General features: G+C 36.1%; 1 protein-coding gene across 1 annotated transcript in view; it reads right to left on the bottom strand.

The window, feature by feature from the left end:
- The window catches only part of CFAP47 (cilia and flagella associated protein 47), a 366,407-nt gene extending 340,059 nt beyond the window's left edge, over window positions 1-26,348 (bottom strand). The window contains 8 exon segments of the mRNA XM_011385160.2: window positions 5,386-5,621; window positions 9,019-9,146; window positions 10,746-10,906; window positions 11,344-11,572; window positions 13,717-13,855; window positions 19,340-19,455; window positions 21,700-21,851; window positions 26,157-26,348. Of these exon segments, the coding sequence (XP_011383462.1) occupies window positions 5,386-5,621; window positions 9,019-9,146; window positions 10,746-10,906; window positions 11,344-11,572; window positions 13,717-13,855; window positions 19,340-19,455; window positions 21,700-21,851; window positions 26,157-26,348 (1,353 nt within the window).
- Window positions 26,349-27,086: the final 738 nt, after the last annotated feature.

The raw sequence follows: 27,086 nt of genomic DNA, 5'->3' as shown, positions 1-27,086 counted from the left end.
ACAGATTTTCAGTTATGAAATAAATATGTCATGTGAATGTAAAGTACAGCATGGTGACTATAGTTAATAATACCGTACTGCATATTTGAAAGCTGCTAAGAAAGTAAATCTTCAAAGTTCTCATCATAAGAAAAAAAATTTTTGTTAAATATGCAGGGTAATAGGTATAAACTAGACTTACTATGGTGATCATTTTGAAATAACACAAGTTTTGAATCATGTTGTTCACCTGAAACTAATGTTTTAGGTCAATTACATATCGATTTAAAAATTAAAGTAAATATGGGAACAACATCTCACTAAATAGAGAATATCAATAAAGTATAGAAATTGTTTAAAAGAACAAATGAAGAGAAAGAAATGTAGGAAACTCAGTAGTATATAAATATTTAAAAATACACTCTTAAGTAGCCAATGGGTCAAAGAAATCTCAGAGGAAATTAGAGAATACTTTTAAATGAAGGAAAACTGAAACAATATACCAAAACTTATGGATGCAGCAAAAGTAGTGGTTAGAAGTAAATTTATAGCAATAAGCACCAATATTAAAAAAGAAAAAGGCCTTTAATCAACAACCTAAACTTCCACCTTGGAAAATAGAAAAAAAAGAAGAGCAAAGTAAACCCAAAGTGAAAAAAAGAAAAGGAATAATAAAGACAAAAGCAGTAATATATGAAACAGAGAATCTAAAAGAACAGAGAAAATCAACAAACCTGAAACTATATCTTTTAAATAATCAATTTTTTTAAAAAAAAAAAGACTTGATTTACTAAAATCAGAAATGAGAGGACATTGCTATCAACTGTACATTAATAAAAAGGAGTATGATGAAATATGATGAATAATTGATGCAAACTTCTGAAAATGATTCTAGAAGAGAAAATCTGCATAGCTCTAGGATAACAAGAAAAGAGATTGAAATAGCAATCAAAAATTTCTGACATAGAAAAGCCCAGAACCAGATGGCTTTGACGGTGAATTGTAACAAACATTTAATAAAGAATTAGTACCAATCCTTCACAAACTATTCCAAAAATTGAAGAAGATGACATTCAAATTTGTTCTATAATACCAGATTTACTCTAATGTCAAAATCAAAGATATTAAAGAAAACTACAATGTCTCGTATGAAAATATATGCAAAATTCCTCAACCAAATACTATCAGAATAAATCCAACAACACATACAATGAATTACTCACTGCGTACAACTAACTGTGATTTATCCCAGATTTAACATCTAAATATCAATCTATATAATATACCACCCTAATAGAATAAAACACAAAAACCATATTATCATTATAATAGAGAAAAAAATATTTGAGAAAATACAACACGTTTTCACAATAAAAACATCAAAAAAACTTGGAATAGAAGAGAACTTCCTCAAGTTTATAAAGGCAATCGATGAAACACTAACAGTTAACATCATACTTAATGCTGAAAGACTAAAAGCTTTCCCCTTAGATTAGGAACAAGAAAAACATCCTCTCTTGTCACTTCTATTTAATACTATACTAGAGATTCTAACCAGGGCAATTAGGTAAGAAAAAAATAAATAAAATCTATCCAGTTTGGAAAGGACTATGTAAAATGATCTCTATTCAGAGATAACATGATCTTATAACCTAAAGAATCCACTAAAAATTATCAGAACTAATAAAGGAGTTCAAGATAGAGGAAATGAAGTCGATGTACAAAAATCAATCGCATTTCTATACACCAGAAAATTACTTTTTAATTCATTTTAATTCATTAATTAAATTTTTTAAATACTTATTTTATAAACTGCTTACTGTGGGCTGATATTGCTTACTACGAGCTATCTGCTTTAAAGGATACCACCTCATTCAATTATTACAACAAAATTCTGAGATGGGGAGGGAAGATATGATTATTTGCTGCTTCCAGATTAAGAAATCAAGGTTCAGAGAGGTAAGGAGGCTTTTCAGAGGTTGCACGGCTGGCTGGTAGAGAAGGGCAAGCACCAAGGCTTTGTATTCTAAACAGCAAGGTTCATACTCATGGGGTTCCCAAGGATCCCATTCTCATTCATGACCTTCAAAGTCCCAAACAAAAGTCTCATTCATTTGTCTCATTGTCAGAGGTTTCTGTTAGATGTGTTAAGTAAAAGGGTGGACGCAGACATAAAAGCTTGAGTTCAAGACTGGGTCCATCTTACAGATCATGGAAACTACCAATTGTTAATTAATTAATTTCAACTGAATTATTTAATTAATTAAAAATTGAAGTACAATTTCATTTACATAGGATCAAAAATAAACTTAGGATTTTTTCTTAAGAATTATAAGACCTGTACATTGAAAACTATAAAACACCATTAAAAGAAATTTTTAAAAACATTAAAAAAAGGAAAGATATCCAATTTTTATGAATTACAAGATATAATATTGTTAAGATGGCAACATTCCCAGAGGTTTACATACTCAACACAATTCCTATCAAAAATCCCAGCTGCTGTGTTTTTGTTGTTGTTCTTTGGGGTTGGGCTGTTTCTTTTGTTCGTTTGTTTGTTTGTTTTGTACAAATTGGTAAACTAATTCTAATTCATATGAATTTTCAAGGGTGGCAAATTGATCAAAAATATTTCTTAAAAAGAGCAAACTTGAAGGACTCACATTTCCCAAATTTAAAAATTACTACAACACTAATTAGTACATTGTAGTACTGGCATAAGGATAAACATAGATAAATAAAACAGAATTGTGAGTTCTGAAATAAACTCTTACCATAAGTGTGCCAAGATTTTGGTATAAATGATCATCTATATGTAAAAGAATGAATCTGAACCTCTACATAACATCATACACAACTCAAATTGGATAATATATGAGCTTAAATTCTTAGAGAAAAACATAAGAAGAAATCTTAATGACCTTGGCTATTTTATGATTGCGTAGATATGATACTAAAAGCACAAGAGACAATAAGAAAAATTGGACTTAATTAAATTTTAAAACTTCTGTTATTTCAAAGAACACTACCTAGAAAGTGAGACGACAACTCATAGAATGGGAGAAAATATTTGTAATTCATATATCCAGTAAGGATATATGTATCCAGAATACATAGAGAACTCTTGCAATTCAACAAAAGGATACATATACCAATTAAAAATGAATAAAACATATTGTATTAGTTTCCTATTGATGCAATAACAAATTACGAACAACTCTATGGGTTAAAACAACTCAAATTTCTTTTCTTCTACTTCTGTAGGTCAGATACAAAGCAATTATAAAGAAAACGTTTTGGATCATGTAGTTAACACTCACTATTCTATGAAGACTAATTAAATCTATCCAAGTTATGGAGTGGAGAGAGTCATTCTATTGAAGCAGTAAGAGTTATAAGTGAGCTGTATGCATTTAAACATGTATATCATAGTTCTTGATTGCAATTAGGAAAAAGCTTCCATCAATAACATTATGAACCATATCACTATGCAGTGAAGAAAAGATAACGTGAAAACTGGAGGTGAAACTGAAAGCACTCATGTTTGCTTACTGTTTAGAGTAAGGCTCAGCAAACTTTTTCTATAAATTACCAGAAAGTAAATACTTTAGGCCTCGTGGGCCATAGAACTCTTTTACAACTATTTAACTGCCTTTGCAGCATGAAAGCAGCCACAGACAAGAGCAGGTTTGTTCCAGGGCATAGTCAGCCAGCCCCTGGTTTAGAGGATCTGGGAAAAAATTATCAGAGCACAGTAGTGAAAAAGAGCCTCTGACATCCACAAACTGGCCTGGTACTCACACGCATGCTTCAGTGTTCAACTTTCCTGCTCTGCACCAGCAGTACAAGGTTAGGGACAGTTTATCATCAGTTGCAAATTTGGAAATTCTAGTTAACCTTCAAGATCTGGCTGTGTTAACTATTGTACAAAGACCTTTCTACCTAGCTGGAGGTAAATACATCGTCTTCTGAGTTTCTATATCACCTTCTTACAGATCTCCTTTAACACATTATTTTGCATTCTTATTAAATCCTACTTGTTTGTGTGCATCTTACACTCCCTTGGCGCATTAAAAATTTCTTACCGGGCAGAGTGTTGGAAAGAAGGAGGCGGTCCATGCCTGCCCTACAGTAAATTGGCTGCCCTTGGCCAAGACACCAGGGCGGCACGAGGTGCGTCAGGTCAGTCGGAGGCTCCCACTGTTACCATGCTGCTTCAGCGTTCTGCTCACCGCGAGCCCAGCTTCCGCGCGGCTAGAGCGAGTCTGCAGCCTGCACAGCCGCGGATGCAGCTGGGCCACGCTGCCCTTATCCCGGAAGCCCCCGCTACGTCCCGGAAGCCCCCGCTACGTCCCGGAAGCCCCCACTACGCAGGCGCCGCCCACGTGGGAGTGCCACGCAAGTATCTATGCCAAGACCAGAGCCTGTGCCTGGACTGATGTTCCTCTCTGCATTCGGACAGTTCCTACCCACCTATCTGTTAACAGTCCTCCTGATGTGAGCCTGCCCCAGAACCCACCACCCCTCCCTGTGCCCCAGACACGCAATGCCTGTGACCAGAGGCTACAAGACGCCTTCCATATCAGCCTCTGAAGAGCTGGGGGATGGGTGACATGCTCCCATGCAAAAAGCTCAGGAACTTATCCCTCAGCAAGTACTCAGACTATAGCGGCTGCTTTCCCCATACCACTTCACCTCACAGGAGAGCAAGGCCTGGTTCCCTCAGAGGCGAAACTGCCACAACGCCTTTCTCCTGTCTCGGGTTAGCTGGCATTGGGGGTGGGTACCTAAGATACAGCCTCTGCCCATGACACTGGGCCTCCACTTCTGCCACATGCGTACCGCCCAGCTTGGCCAACCTTTAGTATAGTGGTGGGGCCCAGAGAATCTTGCACTCCTCTTGGCTTCTCTAGAATTGGGATGAGTGCCTGGCTCCTGTCTCCTTTTTACCTTTTGCTACTGTTGGCAGCTGCTGGCTCAGGGCCATCTCACATCTGGTCCCTGGGTTCCACTGCCCTAGACAAGGGCTCCAGGACCCATTCCTGCACTCACTTGGGGAGTGCCACGGCTCCATGCTGGATATTTAAGTTTAGGGGCATGACTCCTGGGCACTGGATAAATAAATACTCTCTCAGGAAAAAAAAAAATTCTTAGAAGCATTAACTATATTTTGCATTTCTTTACATACCCTACAGTGTCCAATGCTTTTCCAGGCACATGCAAGGCACTTAAATGATTATGGATACTGTATGAGTGCCAATACAAAATTATTCATAACTAGGCCACAGAAGAGATACAATTTATAAATACTGGTGCAAAAAAATGTAGTTTTTAATCCTCTGTAAGGCATTTTTGGCAAATCTTAAAATATTTTAAGTATGTGAAAGCATAGAATAATTACCTTACCTGCATGCATCCTTCATCAACCTTGCCCTTTTCAGGATCAACTTTAAAATGTGCAGTTTTTTTAAAGCGGTACATCACAGGAAGTAATTTGGATGGATTTTGCATAACACACGCAATATCTGACTGTTCACCAATGAGACACGGTGCAAAATTAAGGACTCTTCCTGTATCAAACTGTAATATGACAGGAAGTCCTGAGCCTGTCAGTGCTAATTCCAATTTCTGAAACCGATCACCTGTAAAAGCAATAGTAGCTTTTTAACATAAAAAGTGTTTTTGGGGAACCCAAAATATATTTTCTCAGTCCACCTAGTGTCATCTGAAAGACCTGGGTAGCTCATTCAATCTTTCATTCAACAAAACAATTGAGCACCAACTATTCTTCCAAGACAACATTCTTGTTCTCATGGACTTGAAAGTTTAGTGAGGTGACACTGATAATAAAATAAATAAGTAAATATATAGCATTTCAGAGATGATAAAGTGCTGAGGAAAGTAGAGTGAAAAGGAGCAGAATTTGTCACCCCAACATATGTCTCTTTGGCATGAGGATTATTTTAGACTGATTATTTTTAAGAAAAAGCAGACATAGGAAAAGCTCTGAAAACCTAACCTAGTAGAAGTGACCCTTTTGTAAGAGACACATTAATAAGGGAAATCTCCATTTGTAAGGGTATCTCCCTCTCTGCACCAGGAAGAAACTTTTATCAATGGAGAAGGCAGAAGCTTAAATCTGCATAACAATCTTACCCTCCTTTACTGTGCTCAGCCTGAAAACCTCCTATAACTGGCTCCCTACCCCCAACAACTTCTTTTGTCTTTAACTGGAGATGGTATTGAAGGTGGTGACTTGGGCCAATTTAAAGAGTTACTCAGTTTTCCTGGGTAGCTCCCATGTATACAGGAAATATACATGTTTGCTTTTCTCCTGTTATTTATCTTTTATTACAGGGGGTCTCAACCAAGAACCTGGAAGAGTAGAAAGGATATTATTTTTCCTCTCCTACAAGAGTAAGACAGAGCAGTTCAACTTGGCACTGCTCTTTTATATGGGGAAATACAAAAAGGCATCTCTGGTAGGGAGATATTTAAGCAAAAATATAAAGGTACTCTGGAAGAAAATCATATGAACATCTAGTAAAAGCACATTCCAGATAGAACAGCAAAGACAAAGATTCTAAGGCAAGAATTTGCTTGGCATGTTCCAAAAACCCTAAGGAACCATATATATCTGGATAAGAGTAGTAGAAGCACGGTGAGAAATGGTCAGATATAAGGTATCTTTTTGAGGGTAGTGTTAACAAAATGTACTGATGGATTGGATGTAGCATAGGAAATTGAACACATAATAAATGATGATGCTAAGGTTTTGGACCTGAGCAACTAAAGTGATGGAATTGCCACTTCTTGAGACAGAAAAGATTGCAGGAGGGATAGGTTATGGGGAAAGCAGGAGTTCTTTTTTGGATATGTTAAGTTTGAGGTGCCTAGTAAAACATCCAAGTGGAAATGTCTACTAGGTCACTTAATATTTTACAAATTTAAAGATGAAGGAGGAAGTATTGAAGGTTTGAGGTGAGAAGCAAAGTTGTGTGATATTAATCTCATATTGAATGAATGTAGGAATGCAACAGGAATGGCAAACATCTTAAAGGATCCACTTGGGGTTAGCAATTATAGATTAAAAAGTGAAACCTCACAGTATGGTTTTATGTTTTTCTCCATCACAATTAGCTTCCCAAGTGCAGACCCAGAATAGGCCCTGGAGTTTAATCAGATGAAAGGTTTTCCACTCAGTCACTATGGGAGATGGGCCAAGATAATGTAGGAAGGAGGCAAGAGAACTAAAGTGTTAAATCAAGCTACATTCAGAGACTTCAATATGCTAATCAGCCCTGCAGCCAGGCTAAGAGAACACCTGCAGAACAAAGGAAGATTTCTGCTGGGATTGCTAACAACCCATTCCCCCCACACCCTGAAGGGGAAACAAGGAAAACAGAGTCTTTAAATGGCTGCCTTACGCAAAATAAAATCATTCATTCCCTATGGCTAGAGCCATAAGGAACCTATGGATTAAAGCCTGGGAACTGCCAGCAGGCCTTTCATGCTACATACTCTTATCCTTCCTCACTCTATATCAATATCCAAGGAAACAGATAAACAAAATCTTTAAACTGTAACTCACGAGAACTAAAGAATGATATATAAAGTGAATTCCCCAACAATGGAGGTGGGGGTAGTCCTTCTCACAGCCTTTACACCCACTGTCTTCTCTCAGTACTCTTGACTCCGTCTCTTTTTACTGTCTCTCTCACTGTCCTCGTCAGTCTTAGGCTCTCTCACTCTCTGCTTCTGAGAGGAGACCACACTGTCTGTAGAATGTTGCCCCTTTTCTAATAAACTTTCCTTTTAACTCTAACTTTAGCTTGTGTTTGAATACCTTCTACACTCTCCACCAAAGAACCCTCTTCTTTTCTCAGTGCAGGGTTTGGTCTCTCCCCACTCAGGGAAATCTGTTCTGTCCTGCATTAAAGATATTTAAGTGTACATGGAAAAAGGTGATTAAAAGAATGAACAATGGAATAATACAAGCTGGGTAATAAGAGAAACATGAATTTTTGGAGATACTAGAAAGAAGGTAGGAACTATGAATTCTATGCTCTAATTGGGTGAAAGAACAGTTTTGCAGAGAGAGCAATGTAACTAGAATCCAAAAAAAAAGTTCATATTTCTTCACTGATGCTCTTACTAGCCATATTACCTAAGGCGAACCTAGCATCCTCATCTCTAGCCATTCAAAACTAGATGAACTTCAATCAGCAGACAGAGCTCAATATCACAAACCATGACATAAGTAGTAACGGAGCAATGAAGTCCTGTCCTAGGAATACAGTTTAACTCTGCTCAATGACATATATCACTGTATTGACTTGCAAATCTTTTAGACTCTTGATTTGCCATGGCTCATCTTTCTGGATTTGATCCCTCACTTGCCTATATCTTTATTTTTTCTCTGATTTGCCTTGCTAAGCTGAACTCCAATTCTCGTTCTATTTTTGCTCACTGCAGCCCGTCCAATATTACCTGAAAAGGTAAAAAGTGCAATGCATCTTGACACATGTCCTGCAAAGCATATGAACTTACCAATATCCTATGACAGGATATTTCACCCTATTTACCGAATCTCTATGTCTTGTTCTTTGACTGTTACTGTATTTAGATTCTGGGAGCAGAAGATCTGGTAGAGATGGAATGGGTCATTTGTTCCCAAATCAATCTCTAAAGGAAAACCTACATTTACATAGGAAAAGAAGCCAGAGTGGATTTTATTTTTTTTGTTTGTTTTTCACTCCTCAAACTGTATATCATTACGTTTTTCTAATGTCCTTTTAAAATGATAAAATCCTCTAAATTATAGTTGGAAGATTACTATGTAAATGATTTGGAGGTTGATATTTTCTTAACATGCAACAGAAGACATTTTAAGGTCTCTTGATTATGTTTGCATTTTCGTTCTTATTTCGTTCGATAATTATATATTTTTATTAAATTGCCTCTACAAATCTTGATGACCAAACTTTTAAACAACTTAAATTGCTATACATTTGATGATTACATTCATTTCACACTTACTTGTGATGGTTTTACTGTTATCGTCTCTCAAAAATCCGTCTTTACTTCCTACAGAGTCAAATCTCAAAAAGACAGCATAGTCCTGCCTGTGTGAGGGATCGTTATCCTTTTTACTATCAGCAATTAGCCTGTAAAAAATTACAATCGGTTATTTTTAAAGCACAGATGATAGATACACTTTGTTACCGCTCAAAAGGGACTATCGCCCGAATCCTTAAATCTATGCAAACAAGTGAAAGTTCAGGAATAAAAATATGACTGTGATCCATTTTGCAATATTACTGAGCAGACATAGAGTTGCCAAAAAAAAGGCCACGAAATGTAAATATCCAAAAAATAAAGAATTCATGACAACACTTGCAAGACAAGAATAATTTTAAAACACTAATTCATCAAGGTTTACCTCCAATACCACTTTCTATGTAAAGGCTTGGAGAGCTCATTGCTGGCTAAGGACTCTGTTCAAGTCCCTAAAATAGTCTTTCTTACCCCTGTGTATAATTGTGAACCTCTGTTACATAACTGTTCCTCCCAAAGACTAAGCACAAATGGCTAGCCACATTCTTGTTAGAGAAGCACAGGTAATTTGGAGAATAGGAAGGAATGATGGGAAGAAGAGAAGTAGCACCAGAAAGATATGGGTTACATCACAGGCCTGCGCATTGGCAATCTTTACTTGCCTTAACTAGAGGTCAGCTTTTTTAGCAGATACTCATATACATACACAAAGACTGATGTGAAATATTACATAAGAATGCAAATAGAACATTGAGAACACATTTAATTAAGACTTCAAATAATGCTCATATCTACGAGTTTATGCTAGACTCTCAACGTTAACATGTTGCCATGAAAAAGAATACGTACTTAAAATTTCAAAGATTGTGTGTTAAACAGAATCTTACAGATTCACCAAAGAAATTTCCTATGGGAAGGTATAATGAATAAGGCAAGTATAGATTGTACAAGAAGAACAATTACTTGATTTATTACTCTCCATAACACAACTCAGTTTTCAACACACAATTGGTATCATCAAGCGACCCTACTGCCACAGAGAGGACAGTAAACATTGCTCTCTCACAAACGAGGATAAACATACTTATTAGATGGGTTATTGCCACACACTGCAACCTCTCAAGTGTAGCTTAAATTGCTACAACATATTTAAAACAGCACTTCCAAATATATTTTCAAACTAAATAACCGAACCAGGTACTCAGAATTGTGTAAAATATCCATTGGCAGAAGTCCTCAAAGTCTGTATGAATTTCAGCAACCAAGTATGGTTGATTCCAGCAACTGCTATTGGCTTAATATTCATGATGCTCAGTCAGCAAGCATTTTGCCCTGGCAGGAGCACTGCATCCTCTCTTTGGAGGCACCTAGAACATACTGCATGCCATTGGTCATAACCTATTTCTGCAGGGACAACAAGGTATTGGCTACACCAAATGGTTTGGAGCCACAATCCAAAAGAACCCAAAACTTCCACTTCCACCATCGCATTTTCACAAGGTCTGGAGAGATTTTTAATTTAACATGAAGTATTTAGAATCATATTTTTAAATATTGAAAAGAATATTAAGCATGTTAGAAATATTTAGAACCATCATAAGAAATATCTGATTTGTGCTTTCTGACATATTTTAATACTAAAATCAATCTGATGAATGTATGGCTAATATATTTTCCATTTAATCACAATGAAATTAACTTTTGCTTACTTTGGACTGAAACAAAATGTAATGGTAATCTTTTGATAAGGTAGTAACCTTCCTTCATTAGGAACACAGGAGATAAAATTGGTAATATCTATGTTCTTTATTTTTCTTAAGTAGGTGAGATTATTTACAGCAACATCTGTTCTTTGGTGAATATTTGTACCCTGTAATATAAAATCATAAATAAAAGAATATTAAGGCAAAACACAAATAAAATAAAATATTTTAAGAGGTCATAAAATAATTATTGAAATTCTAGCATCAATATGTGTGTTTTTAATTAACATAAATTTAATCAAGGTAAATTGTAAAATTTAAGTAACTTTTGAAAAACTGATGAGAACAGAAATCCCCCAGCCCCAGTTAGCCACTGACTTATAAGAAACACTTATCTGAATTACTTCAGATATATTACTATCAATGTTAGTTTAATTTACTGAACTTTTTCAGGTTACCCTTGGAGACTCGTGGAATGAAATCTTATCTGCATGTTAAAACATATTTAGAGAATAAGTAAACAGCTTGTTGGTTATTAGTAAGTTCAAAACAATCTGTTTTAAAACATAATACCTGATTTTCTTCTGTTGCATTATTTACTTACCAATTCTTCTCCAACTGTATCATTTTGCATTATGGCCACCCAATTTATCGGTTCTGGGCTATTATTGTATAGAAGTGCATGTTCAATCTTTGATGTTCCAAAGAAAGCAAAACCAAAGTGTATGCATTCCAGCTTTTGATCATCACTAATGTTTAACAATTCAATAATCTGCTCAACCACATGAACTTTGATATTCAAGAATATGTCTGGATGACCTTGCAAACGTACTCTACAAGATAATAAAGTATACATATATATTTTAATTAGTATTCTATAAACTATTTTTCCCCTAATTATTTGTATAAATAGAACTTTAATAAAATCATATTATTAAAATTCAAAGGCCTAAGAGCAGTTCCTTTCACGTTCATGCCAGAGGCTGTCATGTCCTTCTGTCTGTCTGAATCTGCACAGTAAAATGGCATATGTGGAACCTAATTCATTGTCTCCAGGAGACAACAAAGTTGGGACAACTTATTGGTATGTCCATATCACCAATTATTTTTTAAATACTAGTGTTAGATGGGATGATTTATGTAGTCACCTCTAGTTCTAAAATTCTGAGATTCTTTTCTAACTCATCCTACTCCCCCAAGTCCGACAGCCAACCTCATCCCCATCCTAATAACTCAATTCCCTAAAAAGTAAAGTATCTCAGCAAAACCCCACTCTTTGCTGAAATGAATACCCCTGTATATAACTCCACTTCCCAGACTAATTTGAATTCCCTTTTGAAACTGGCCCCCACCAACATTTATTCCCTCTCTGGCCAATATACAATCCTTTTGGATCTCGCCCCATCAGATATCACAAAAGACTGACCACCTCACAACCTAAGTCTTTATCTTACACTAGACCTCTTCATATTGGACATGGTTGATACCAATTCTTGGCACATCTTTCCTCCTTAGCTTTTTTGACACGATACTTTCCTGGTTTTCTCTAACTAATTCAAACTCTACCTTCTCATTCTTCTAAGACTTGGATATTTTGTAAACTCCATGACTAATAGTATTTCTCTCCTACTCTTTCATACTCTACCCTGCTCAAAGTTATTTTTAACATTTCATGCTTCATTGACAACTTATCCACTGACAACCCTCAAACCAATATACCTAGACTAAATTTTTTTTTCTGGACTCAAGGTAAGTAAATCTAATAGGCTACACAGTATTCTGCAAAGCAAGTCAACTTTATCATTTTAAAACTGAGTTCAAGATCTTCTCCCACAGCCCTGCCCTTCCTCTTACTTTCTCTTTGTATAACCAGTCACTAAATCTAGTCAAATCCACCTCCATAACATATTTCCAATCTACACAATTGTCTCCATACCCCCAATTTGTACCTTAGCTGATGCCTTTATCATTTCTCTTCTGCTTTATTATTATAGATTCTAGTCAGGTTACCCACTCCACATCTGTACTCCCTGATTTGTTTTGCACACTGCTATTAGTATTACCTTCCTAAAATGCAAACTAATTAAGACACTCCCATCTTAAAACCTTCCTGAGATTCCACAGCATTCAAAATAAAACCGAAGATCCTATCAAGGCTCACAACTGTTTCTCAAACATTTTTAGGGCTGTGACCTTCAGTAAGAAATACATTTTACATTGCAATGTAGGAAACACACACGCTTTATGAAACAACACTTGCTCCTACTATGTGAGATGATTCTGACATTTTTCATTTTATTGTTTTAATACTGGTGGCAGCCCATTATAGTGATTGTACATCCCACTAATGAGCTGAAACATACAGCATTAAAAAATGCTGTCCCATGAGGTTCCTTATTAGACCTTGCACCATTCTAGTCTTCAGGTCTCATCTCTCATCACTCCTCACCTCTTTTTGTCTCCACATTCCTCAGCTCTCTCAATGTGTTACACTGTCTACGCACCTCTAGAAATTCAAGTCTTCTACTTGCTTTGCCTGATATCACTCCTCTAACCCATTCCTATCACCAACACCCACCTCCTCTACACACACATATGCACGCATGCACACACACTCTCACTCAGCCCAAATCACACTGTGTCTGGCTAATTCTTACTCACCAGTAAGTGTTTGGTTCAACTATTACCTCCTTATTGGAGTCCCAACTAATTGATTCACTCCCTCATCCCCACAAAATCCAAACTAGGAGCTCCTGTTATGTGTACCCATATGCTACACTCTGGTTCTTTCCATTTTTGAGTTCCTAGTGCTTGCCAAATATTAGAGACTCAATGAATTAATGCTGACTTAAAAAAAAAAAAAACGACAAGAAGCTAACCTACATTCAAAGACAATAGGCATATCTGAAGAGTAAAACAGAAAAGCAGAAAAGTATTAAGTACTACATTAGAATTAAGAACCATAGTATACACTTACTTTGCCACTTCATTTACAACTCTGGGCTGGTCTGCACAGAAATCCACTTTAATAATCACTGATGACTTGGGCTCCACGATACCATTAGTTGGAAAAATGACAATGGGTAATTGGCCCTGGTATTCTGTTGTAAACATACCTAAGGAGAACAAGAGCAGTAGTTTACATCTAGACCCTTACAGTATTACATTCACACTCTTAGCAGGGGTCGGACACATATTACAGAGCATCCGGTCTATTGTGGACCAAGAATTACAACTTTGATTAGAAGTTCAGGCTCTAGGGTCACCCAAGATATGTGAGTCTAGAACTCAACACTCATCAAAAGCTAAAATATATTGACTATTTACCGTATTCAGATATTTATGCTACGAGCTCTGTGTATGGTATTCTATTTAATCCTCATAATGATTCTATGATATAGATTCAATCATTACCTCCATTTATGAATAAGGAAATAGAAGCTTAGAGAGGCTGAGTGACTTGTCTAAAGACACACAACTATTGTGGTAGATTAGATTGTTGACCTCAATTCTCCACTCTTCTTTGCATCCTTACCACTACCTCACCATGGGCAAAGTAGGTTTTCCTACCCCTTGACTTTGAGATTGATCATGTGATTTGCTTTGGTCAATAGCATGTGGGTAGAAGTGACAACATGCCAGATCTAACCCCATATGTTCTCTTGTACTTCTACCATGAAAAGTGTTTCTCTTGAATAATTGCTGTTCCTATGGCCTGTGCCCCAGAATGAGCAAATATAGAGCACAGACACCCAGCTGACTCACTGACTTGCAGCGAGTAACGGAACAGCCCCAGGTCCCTCAGACTGAAGCAGAGCCACCCACCTAAGCCCAGTGTAGATCAGTCAAGTTCTAGCCAATCTGCATACCAATGAAAAATTTAAAAATAATTACCTTTTTAAAATACAGAGTTATGAGGTGGTTTGCTACATAGCAACAGTTGACTACTACAGCTAGTAAATAATTGATAGAGCTGGAACATTCCCCTGGATTTTTCTGACCATAGGACTCACACTTACAGCCAGTGCCACTCTCTATAGATGAATTAATGCAGTTCACACAGGGAAAGGGCAAAATAAATGGGTTTCTAGAATCAAATAGCATATGAAAAGGAGGCTACACAAATTTATTCTTCCAAAACTAGAAATGATTCATAATTTATGGTTATGTTTGGTACCTATATTAGAGCATGCAATCCTTGAGATCAGATACTATCTCTTTTTCATCTCTGTGGTCCTGGCATCCCACACAGTGCCTAGCACAAAATATGTCCAACATGTGGAAGCAGCCAGTCACAAGTTTCTCAAATATCATTTTACAATATTAAACAAATGAGCACACTGCCAACATAAAGTTTGCGAATTCCCAATAAACCAGATTTAAATCACATTTGATGACATTTCCCAAAATTATTCACTTAACTTAGGAGAATAAAATGTTAGTATACTAAAAGCACTGAAAATATAAAAAGACAATACAAATTTTTTTTTAAGTACAGAGATGAACTGATGGAAAAGGCAAATTCGCATTAATAAAATTTGTTAATCTAATCATTTTTAGAAAAGTGCTAATGACATAATATTTCAGGTTTACTTTTCTGTCATAAAATACAATAGAAATCTGTAAAAATTATATGCATTTCAAATAAATATTATTGACTTAATTCTCCAGAAAAAGAAAACTATATGAGTTCAGTTAAGGCTGAGTTAGTTTCTATATTGTAACTGCTTTGACATAATTTGACAAAAGAGTTTAAGTAATGTTCCAAATGCTTATTCAGGAACATCCCCCAAACCAAAAGAACATGGTTCTGTCTTCTAAATATATTAAAACAGTGGCTACACAAACATTACCTTGTCTTATAACTTTAATACCATTAGTAATTATGAAATATTTTACTGTTGTATTTTTTAATTGCTAACAACAGGAGCAAGAACATTATCCTAAGAGAAGGTTGTCATTGAAGGAAAGACATTACAGATGGAATTTTGTCATCAAATTTTCACTTCCTTTCAGATATGACACTGGCTAATGTGTAGAGAATGAACTAGAAAGAGATAAGAGGAGACTTCAGAGAAATAAGTTAGGTTAGTGTAATTACTAGGCAAGAGATGATGATGGCCTGTTGCAGAGAAGCAGCAATGGGACAAAGAAAAGTAGAATTACTAACGTAATTAGGAAGTGAATAGACAGGATTTAATAATTGACTGAATGAGGGGGGTAGGAGGTGATAAAAAAGGAGGTGTCAAGGATTTCGCCAAGTTTCTGACTTGCCCAAATACATGATGATAACATTTAATGGGGAAAAAAAAGAAGTTTTGGGGAGATGCTGGGGAGTTCAGTTTTAGACATGTTAAGTTTGAGAAACTTGAAAGAAATACAAGGTATTATACAGACTTCAGTGAAATAACGGGGATGAAAGTGATTGCCTACAGAAAGAGTGCTGACGGAGGAAACATGAGGTCCCATGGCAAATCCTAAAGAACATTCACATTTAATGTGTCATTAAAGGGACAGCACTCCACAAAAGAGAATTGAAGAGGAGGGAGGCAGTAGAAAAAAATAATGCTAACATCAATGTATAAGTAAGGCAATGGATGTTTGCGAAGTTTAAATTCTTTGCTTAGGGCTTCCCAGCCAGTAAATGTTGCAACCAAGATTTGGGCAGTGGGAAACCTCACTCCAGGACCTGAGCTATAATTAATCATTATGTTATATAAGAGAGTGAAGGGGTCATAGAAACCAAAGTTGATTTTTTTCAAGAAGGCGGCAATGGCCAACTGTATCATATGTTGTTAATAAGCCATGTAAAATAAACATCTGTACTTGTCCACTGCTGAGACTTAGGAGAGCACATGAGATGTGAGGATACCCTTAGCTGTGGCTGAGATGAAAGGTCTTTTGCACAAACTTGTATGTTTTTTGATTCTGAGTTGCTCTACCTTCTCTAGAAAAGCAGCTTAGGTACTGGATGGTGAAATATACATTGTTACCTTGCCTTTACTGCTCCAAATACAGGCAAACAGTCTGTAGTTTTATAGGATTCTACTGAAAATCAAGAGTCACATACCCAAGGCCATTGTTATTTCCTATGTACACTTTATTTTCTTAAGTTTCCTTAAGTCTAAGAATACCAAAGATGTACCAATCTCCACGAGTCTCCAAATGACTAAGTTTTAGAGACTCTTCAGAATGCTTATATATGATTAAATGGGTTACTTCTGAGTTCAATCACTTTTCATTGAAAACTTAATGGTTCTTTACTGAAACTCTTGAGAGATCACTGAACCAAATCAATTAAACGAAGGTTTATTGAATGTCTGCTATATATCCAGTATGGTAGAATGTATGAAAAGTATATTGAGATTCCATGGCATCAGTTTCAAAGAAAAGAAAAAAAAATACACATTGAGAATAAGTAACGGGTACTTTTCTGGGTAATTAGGGAGGATCTCAAAGACCACACCTGTGTTGGGTCCAATTTAGCAAATTTCCTGGTTCACAGATAATGCCGGGCTTTTTAAGACAGTAGAGAGATGATGCCAATGATCTGGGAAAGGGGGAAGAGTGGGCATTAAGAGCAACAGAAAGGTTATATATTTTGGGCAAAATGACCCAAATAAAAGTAAAAAATGAGTTCTAACATAGCTGTTCAATCCCAGATCACACTAGCAACTTTAAAGACTATTCTACATCATAACACTGTAGTAGAAAAAGTCTACTCAATATTCAAGGATACTGAAGTAAAGAGAGAAATGATTGCAATTCAAGGCATGTTAAAATAACAATAGTTTTTTAGTCTTCAAAGATAAAAACTGAGAAACAATAAAATTGTAAAAGAGAACATGGGGTTCACCAGCTCACAAAGCACTAATAGTAGAGACACCTTAAAGACCATGTCTCTTAAAAATGAAAAGATAAATACTACTTTGCACAGTCAGGAGTGAACTTAGGAAACATTCTTATAAAAGGCGAAAAAACAAAATGTATTCAAACAACATTTAGCTAAATCCATGGATGGTTACTCCATAATGAGCTATAAAAATAGAACATGATGAAGTTGTTACGCAGATAAACTTTGGGGTCTACAAAACCAAATATAATAACCACAGTGACACTTATCAGAGAGAGAAAACAAAGCTGTACAATCATGCATCTGTCGAGTGCAGTTTTTTATGTCCTCTGAAGTATACATATAAATTTGTAAACATTTGGTCTTTGACTTTAAAACTATAAAATATTTGCCAAATAAAATCCTTCTTAAAATTTTTATTAAAATCATCTTTGGTTGCCGAATCTATTTTCTGCATAAGTGTTTTTCTTCATGAAAATCCATTGTTATTCTCATGAATATTTATATATTGTGCTTGTAGGTAATAAGGACTTTATGATACTTTACAGGCACTTGCTACTGTGAATATAAAACATACTACCAATTTTGGTAATGGTGAAAAAAAAATAAATATCATTCAATTACAAGAATGAGAGACAAAGTCTCTATCCTTAATATTAGAGTCAGACCACAATTAAGCCTAATATTCTACGATCCCACAAGTGCCAGAAATTCATTCACTTAAAAACCAAAGCATAAAAGACAAAATGAGCAGCATTCAGTGAGGAACAATTATCAGTTTTATTTGTTTATACCCTAGGAAGAAATCTGTGAAGTGACAGACTGCCTTTGTCTTAATAATTCCCACTGCTCAATCAAGCAGCTCCAGAGAACATCCTCACTTATGTAAGACAGGTTTGGATTCGATACCTTGTTTATGTATACAAAAAAAAAAAAAAACAATCTTAGAGCAAAATGTCCTTCCTGTCTGTAACTACTCCTCACTTCACCTTGGTGGAAATGACTGTCTTGCCACCCCTGATGCTGACTTTCCTATCAGGAGGATGAGGGGATAAATGATTTTATCCCTACTGTATACTATCAATGAAGAGTATGCATGAACACATATACACCATGCCTTTATATAAACTCTTAGGTCACAGAAAGAATCTCTAGAAATAATCCAGTCTGGAGAAGAGAGAAGCATTTATTCTTTCAACAAAAAGTTAGTAAGAGTCTTCCAGGGCCCACTGTGTGAATTCAAAGTTGAATATAATAGAGAAAAAAACAAATATTTATTGAGTGCCTATGATAAATCAAGTACCATATCACAACCTTAAGTACATATATAATTAAGCACAGTACATTTTATTAGCCAGTTTATAAATGAAGAATCTCAAGGTCAACATCCTTAAAGATACGTGTCCTCGATCCCACAGCTAGTAAGGCACTATGCCTTGATTCTATCTCTTGATGGCTCTAAGGACTATGTCACTTCCATGACAAAATCCTGCCTTCTATCCTCAGGTTGATTACCAGTCATCTGAGGGTCAGCTTGTGTCAATCAGGATCATAAGGAGGTGGATTCATCTTTCCTGAATTACTGCCTATCAGTCATTTATAGTTTTGGGCTTTCAAATGAGACATTTTGGGGGTGGGGAGTAGGGAGGGAATCAGAGAATCCATTAATTATACTATGTATACATTTCGAATAGTACCAATTTTATTCTAAAAGTGTAAGTTAATTTATATGACAGAAAGTATTTACCTGGAGCCTTGCCACGGTTAATGATACGAATCTCTTTACAATATACTTTACTATTGGCAACCAAAATGCCAAAATTAACTTCTGACTCAATCTCCAATTGACATGCTGGAATCAACCTAGGGGAGGAGAAGAGAGGACCACATCATGAATTTTAACAATTATAAGCTGTGGTTAAATCTAAAGGGGGGCATATAAAGACGCTTTTCAGTTTCTTTACAGGTCTACTGGTGGCACATTTGTCAGTAAAAGGAATTGTGAAATAAAGACATGAAAACAAGATAACAAAGCAAACACACTTTTAACAAAGAAATAAGACTTTATGCATTTAAGTACATGGCATACCCTCCCAAGTACTCACATTGAGAGGCTACCCACATGTCTCAATATTTTTTGTAGTTTAAAACACATTTGGAACTCTATTTTGGAATTGCCACCTAAGATGACATAACACATTCTTTCAACCCTCCTCAAAAAGGGTGGAACTGATTTTAACAAAGCAAAGTAGTTTGGATGATGCCAAATGTGATGAAATAAAGGAAGGTGTGATGCCATAAAATATAATTTGAGGACTAAAAGAAGGTCTAAGTACAAAAAGATACAATTGATTTTTTATGTGTGTCTCTAATTTAAAGAGCTCACTGTAGCATATTTATAGTATATGTTTTCATACATTTTAAAAATCCATTATAATCCTACATATATGTCTCATACATATAATTTATAGTTTATAAAAGCACCATTAAGTATATTATCTTGTCTGATACTAAAAAACTCCTGAAAGGTAGATAAGTATTATATGGCTCCTATGTTTCAGATGAAAAGCTGAAGACTTAAAAAATCTAAATAATTTATCTAAAGAATTACATGAATATAATGTTGGTAAATTTAGCCTTGAATCCACATTATTAGACTTCAAGTACATTACCCTTACAAACCTAATAATGGTAACAGCACCAATAATAAATATAATAATAACTGATCTTTACTGACTCCTTAGGTTATATACCAGCCACATGAATTAAGTAATATACTCCAAACAGAATACAAACTCCAAAATATACATACATACATACATACATACATACATACATACATACATACATACACACACACACACAAAAATACATAAATAAGAATACCTGAACAAAATATTCACAAATACTGCCTTATGCACTGGTGATCTGGGCCTTCTTGATGGGGTGTGTGTTTACATGTGTTTGTGTATTATTGGATAGGTACAGACATTCCAGAGATCAGCTAGGACTGGCCTATATATGAGGCATCTTCTAAGGAATAACCATGTTCTTCTCATAAAGAGATTGTAATTTTGTATATAATTGTACATAATTGCAGTAAAGAGGTTACACAGTCTAAAAAAGGAACTTGTTATACCAACAATATAACATGTGAAGCCTGAAACATTTTTTCAAACTATTTCTCTAGCTGGATGGAGAAAAGTGTCTTAAGAATAATTTCTTAGGAATCTTCTCTCTTTCTCTCTCTCTCTCTCTCTCTCTCTCTCTCTCTCTCTCTCTCACACACACACACACACACACACACACACACACACCCCTTCCTTCAGCCTTGTCTATCACACTTTAAGTTGGGCAGTGCTGGCATTATATTGAAACTGGTGAGTAGCTGGCCTCTGATGAGAGAGTGGATGTATGGGAGTAAGAGAAAAACCCTGTTTTGAAAGGCAAAAGCATCTTTAACACTGCTCTCCATTTATAGCAGTGCTAGCCATAGGTATATCAATGTGCAAAATGGACCCAAAATAACCCTACTTAAAATAAAATGTAAATTAAATATTTATAATAGGTTAATAGTTTGTTCCTTTCCTAACATGTGTCAATTGTTTGATTTCTATGCAGAATGGGATGGTGTGCAAAAACAGAACTTCGCAACAACATGAAGAACCAAAATAATTGCAGATCTAAATTTAGTGTATAAAAATGAAAAAAATAAGGGAAAAATAAAAAGGTAAATGTCTAATATCAATATCACATTAATACTGCAATATCAATTCTGCTTCTGGTAAACAAAAAGAGCTTTCTTTACTAAGTCTTTCTGCCAAAAGGTACAAAAAATATAGTAGAAATAAAATAGGATGTAAAGTTAAGGAAAAAAAACACAGGCAATTTTTGAATGTTTTTATCTTAATAAAAAACACCAGCAAACAGTCTTCATTTGTTTTAAACACTACAATTTGCTAAAAGTTTGTCCTTTAAATTAAGTTGTAAGGAAACTATAAATGCAACAAACCCTATTAGTCAGAGAAAATACAGAATATTACTTTGACCCTAATTTTTATTTCAAGAGTGCTCAAAATGTCAGCATAAAATATGAAGAATACATACCCAATGAGAGGGATCTCTATTGCTTTATTTCCTATTAAAATAAATAGTTGGTCAGAAATGTCTTCATCTTTATCAGGATGATATTCCACCATAGCTGTCATCTGAAGTCCAGAAGCAAGTTCTTTATCCAGATTGTTCAAAATCAGTTTGAACTTCGATGGGAGAAAAAAGATCTAATTATACATCTTAACTTCTAATAAGAAAATAATGTGAGCAACTGTAGTTAGGAGTGTATATTATTTCAAGAGATATATCAAACCATAGACAATATTCCTGCCCTAAAGGCAAAGATTTAATGACTGTATTAATACTTATCCAATTCTAGATTCTTCAGATATACTTTCAACAAGACATGATTTGAAACTGACAATGCAGTCAGCTGAGAAATATGTAAATGATCATGGGCTCCTTTAGAAGTACGAGGTACTTAAATACAGAAAAAAAGGAAGAGCAATCTAATAAAAATGTTGCTGAATCATATAGACATACATAATACATACATGCATACATATACACAAACATACATACAGTATTTTATATACTTTCCACATGAGAACTCAGACTTTTTAACTTGGAGGAAATATAAAAAAGGAATAGACCAAAGAGAAAAAAAAAAAAAAAACACTTTTGTTCTTTCAAAACATTTGCTAGATTCCAGGACAAAAATTAAGGGGGAAAGAGAATAACTGTTATCTGTTGAACACCTATGGTAGGTCAAGCATTCTACATCTATTATCTCAATGCACTTCTACAGTCCTGTAAGGCTGATATTAAGGCTTCCAGCAGATAGATGAGGAAACTGGGACCTGTAGAATATAATTAATGACTAAGGTAACCCTGAGAGTGAGGATTCAAAACATGCAACCTATCTGACTCTAAAAACTTAAGCTCTTTCACCACAGCTAGAAAGAGTTCCTTTCCTGAATACATAATCTCTTTAACCCATTTCTCATTTAGGAAAAACAAAAAACAAAAAACAAAAAAACTGCAGCTCGCTGCCAGCGTTAATTTAACATAAACACTCTCTTTGAGGCTGAAGCAAATCTGACTGGTTTTCAATGTGAAAATATAAAAATTTTTCTTAAGAGTTATTTCTAAAGAGAACTTGTCTCTAATTTTAATGTAACAGAAGTGTATACATAAATTGGATTCACCAAATGAATTTTTAGCTAACAACTGTTCGAGAATGATGTTAACATCATGTGTAGGAATGCTACGTTTTCTAGGATTTGACATTCTCAGTGATCGAGCATAACTATATTTTGTAAAAGGAAATACCACTACTAAAACAGAATGCTATAAAAAAAAAAGATGTCATTTGTTTCCAAAGACTATCAATATTGATGCAACAATAATAATAAAATCGAGATATTTCGTGACAAACTTTGGGTGTTAGGACTTTAATCCACAAGTTATTTCAGGGTAAACGTTGCAGCCGCAAATGCTGCTGGCGAGTATTCTCGTGGCAAATGGCAAATGGGTTAAGAAAGCAGACTATACGCCCCTCGAAAGTTAAATAATGTAAGCCAAGGACTACTTAAGTTTCATATAAGTGATGCAGATATAAGTATCTTGAAAATCCACGAGAGAACATGATTACTATGTGCCAGGAAGAAGTGCTCTTGGCCTAAGCTTAGAGATGGATGTAGAAGGTGGAGAAGAAGCAAGAAAGGGGCAGAAATATGTCAGACACAAGGAGAGAAAAGAATAAGCAAAATAATCTTTCAGCAAGCAGCTAATAAGCTAGCCTTGCTGGACAAAGTGCTTCAACCAGTAGCAATGGGGTCATGTTGAAATTAACTTTTCAGGGCTTTTAATGCCAGGCTGATTCTAAGCAGTGTTTTCCAGCCATGAAGAACACAGAGCACTGAAATGATTTGTTGATACCACTGGTCTGAAAGCATCATACTTCCAGCAAACAATGATTCTGATACCTCATAACCGCCACAGTCCAACTCTCAGCCACAGTCCAACTCTCAATTGTCTTTCAATTACAAAACAGTTAGAAAACAATAGATTATTCCCCCACATAGGCCTTTAGGTGCTGGAAGTCCACATATCAGTTTTGACACCTTCCTTTAAAGGATCTTTATCTTCAAGAAGGGAAACCAGTGCTCCAGCAGCAAGTGCTTATGGTCAAACAGCAAGCTGCTCAGTCCTCTGAGTAATCTGCAAAGGTGTGTATGTCACCTTCCTGCTCTTAGGAGCTTCTGAACTGACCATTAATGTAAATTAAGATATACCAGGAGTTATGGAGATACCAGTCCAGACTACAATGAACGCACTTGGTAACCAGTAGGGAAGAAATAATTTGGAGATAATATGGTAAGAGTAGACTTGTTAGAGAAAACGAGAACTCACATTGACTCTCAAAGATGGGCAGAATTTGGAGAGAGTGATTCTTGCAGGTGGAGGAGTAAAAGCATGGATCAAAAGGAAAAAAAGTCCAAATCATGGGATTAAGGGGACAATTATGAGTGAGACTGGCCTGACTGAACCAGAGGCCACATGTTTGAGGACGATGTGGTCAAAAGTGTGTATTTTCTGCAAGTGACCCACAGTAGATGGTATATCAGCACTGCATATGGTACATGGTATGTAATTAATACATAGACAATGCACGATCTTTAGCCAATGTGGAAAACCAGTACTATGTCACGCGTTAGAATCATTTTCTAGCTAATTATAATAGTGATGATAACAATGCTCTTTACATAGCACCTTTTCCTTTTTCCTCCAAGATAGTTAATGCATTTTTTGCTAATCTATCGCTTCCCTATTGACCTTTACGACTGTGAAGGATCAGGAGTGCACATCATGATCTTGTAACAAAGAGAAATTAACGTTGAAAATAAGCTCATGTCCTTGGCCTCTTAACTAGTAAGCCTGTCTGGCCACTCTCTTATCAATGTAAAAACCTGTGGTCTAAATAATTTTCCTTTATATCTCTAGATACAAACCAAAATAAAACATTATATCATAGTTCTTCCGTCTGCATAAAACCCAGGAGACATAGTGTTTGCCCACACCTGGGATTACTGCCAGCTTGAGTTTTAAAAGAAAGTATTTTTAGATATACATTCAATTGTTCAATAAATACATATTAAGGTAGTGAAATAATAAACTTTTTCCCCAATTATATAGTATTTGGAGGAATCGGGGTTTTTTTTTTTTTTTGGTGCTTTTTGATTTAGTGAGTAGTTAACAATCTCTTGTGATGAACAATTTTATTACAAATTACATTACTATTGTTAAATCATGCACGTTCAAAATTGAAGAACACATGATTCCGTTCATATGAAACCTAAAAACAGGCAAAATTTAATCTGTGGTGTTAGAAATCAGTATAGTGGTCATCTCTATGGGGTCATTGCTCCAGGTACTTTAAGAAGCCTTCTAGGGTGCTGGAAATACTCTATATTTGAACTAAGTGGTGGCCACATGAGTGTGCGTATATACATAGAAATTCATCAGGCTTTACTCTTGAGATTTGGGCACTTTAATGTAACAAAAATAAATAAATAGTACATCAATTTTTTAAAAATGCAAAAAGTAGAACATAAAAGTTTTTCTCACTGCCCTCCTAATCACCACTGAATATTTTCTATGTATATACAAATATATGTAATTTTAACAAAAAATCATAGACACATTTCCATTTCCATACATATAACTTCAGTTACATTCAATGTTATTTTTCATTAGGAATAGCCCATAAGAAATCAGTTACATATCAAAATTTCTTAACACCTTTCCTATATTGAAAAACAGGTGATCACAGTAAACTAATAACCGTCCATTCACACCCATGCTCTAAAATAACAGTGAGATAATGAAATTCTGTCAACTTTTAAATCAGAAGATGTGGCCAGCCTCTCACAACATTCATTTTGTTGATGATTAGACCTGAACTGACACCCCCATTAGTTTCTAAGTCCCATGAGTCCTTGCATTCCTCACATCTACTACCTATTATATAGTAAGTGCTCAACAAATATCAACAAATATTTGTTAAAATGTGAATAATAAAACTTTCCACAACCTTACAATCTCTGGAGTAATCAGGAACTTTATGATTCAAAGGGCAGTAAATAGAGAATTTTATTGTCATCATTCCACAGTATCTTGAAGCATAGATTCTGGACTGTTAAGAGGAGACAGACATGGAACCACTTTCTCTTCTTTCCAAACCCAGAATGAAAAAACTGGGAAGTACTAGATCAAATTTCCTCACCCGGTGTACCAATCCCAAGCAAAAGGGCAAAATAAAAAATAAAACAAAAAGGCGAACACACGTATACAGAGACACCTAAATCACCACTCCTCAGGAAACTCATTCCTACCCCCATAGGAACTGGGCACCTATTCTCCAAGACAAAGCAAGTTCCAGGTAGGGAGGCAGTTTCAGAGCCCCAGCCCTCCCTTGGTCCTGTTCCGAGCACCCCTGGGTTTGTTACCTGAGGCTTCACTGGCTCCAGAAACCGGATCTTCTGGTTGGTACGGCCAAGATTGTGGATAGTAACTGGAAGGCGGTACACCTTCCCAGCCAGCGTGTCCTGAAACTTCATCTCCGACGGAGTCACCCGCAGCTGCATTTCCTTCGCACTCTCCACATCCCGGGGGACGAGGGAGCCCCTGGGAGTGTCCATAGTCGCCCTCTAGGTAGCGGACTAACGGTAGAGGACTAGACCGATTGTGTACTAGCTTGGACGCCGTCGCCAGGCAACCGTCTGACGCTGCACGCGCCTCTAGCTTGGCTAGCCTCAGCGCAGCCCAAGCTGCATGAGTTGGCGATCCGAATAGAGAATGCAGACCTCTAGCAAAAGAACCCCGAGATCACAGGTGTCACCAGAGTAGCTGGAAAACATGCTAATGAAGCCCAAATCCGAGAGGCATCTCATTTTGCTTTGGCCTTGCAGAATTTTAACATGGCATTGGCGGGGGCATTTTCCTGGACCTCTCTCAAGACTATGCCTAAAGAGCAGTGGAAGAAATGTGCCCGCGGGGTCTATTAAAGCAGCAAGAAGTAACAGTAACGGGGGAATTCAATATGCAGTCAGGGCCCCCTAAGTGTCCTGCTCAGTTGCCTTTAGGCTGGTGCTTCTGAAAATGTAATAGCGATCTTCTGGGTCTTTTGTTAAAATGCAAATTATGTTTCAATAGCTCTGGGGCAGGGCCTAAGAATCTGTATTTGTAACAGGAACCACACATTGAGTATAGAGGCTTTAGAAACTGTTAACTACTCTTGTTTCTTCATTTGCGAAACCAAGGGGCTGTTCAGAAGATTGAAATAAAACATCTTCAAATCTCGATGAGCACCTTTCCAACAGGCCCAGATTCACACTGCCCAATCCCTACTCTCTCCTCATCCTCGTCGGTCATGGTCT

Source organism: Pteropus vampyrus, unplaced genomic scaffold, assembly GCF_000151845.1.
Source record: "Pteropus vampyrus isolate Shadow unplaced genomic scaffold, Pvam_2.0 Scaffold667, whole genome shotgun sequence".
NCBI classification, from domain to species: Eukaryota; Metazoa; Chordata; class Mammalia; order Chiroptera; family Pteropodidae; genus Pteropus; species Pteropus vampyrus.
This window is presented reverse-complemented; position numbering and strand designations above follow the sequence as displayed.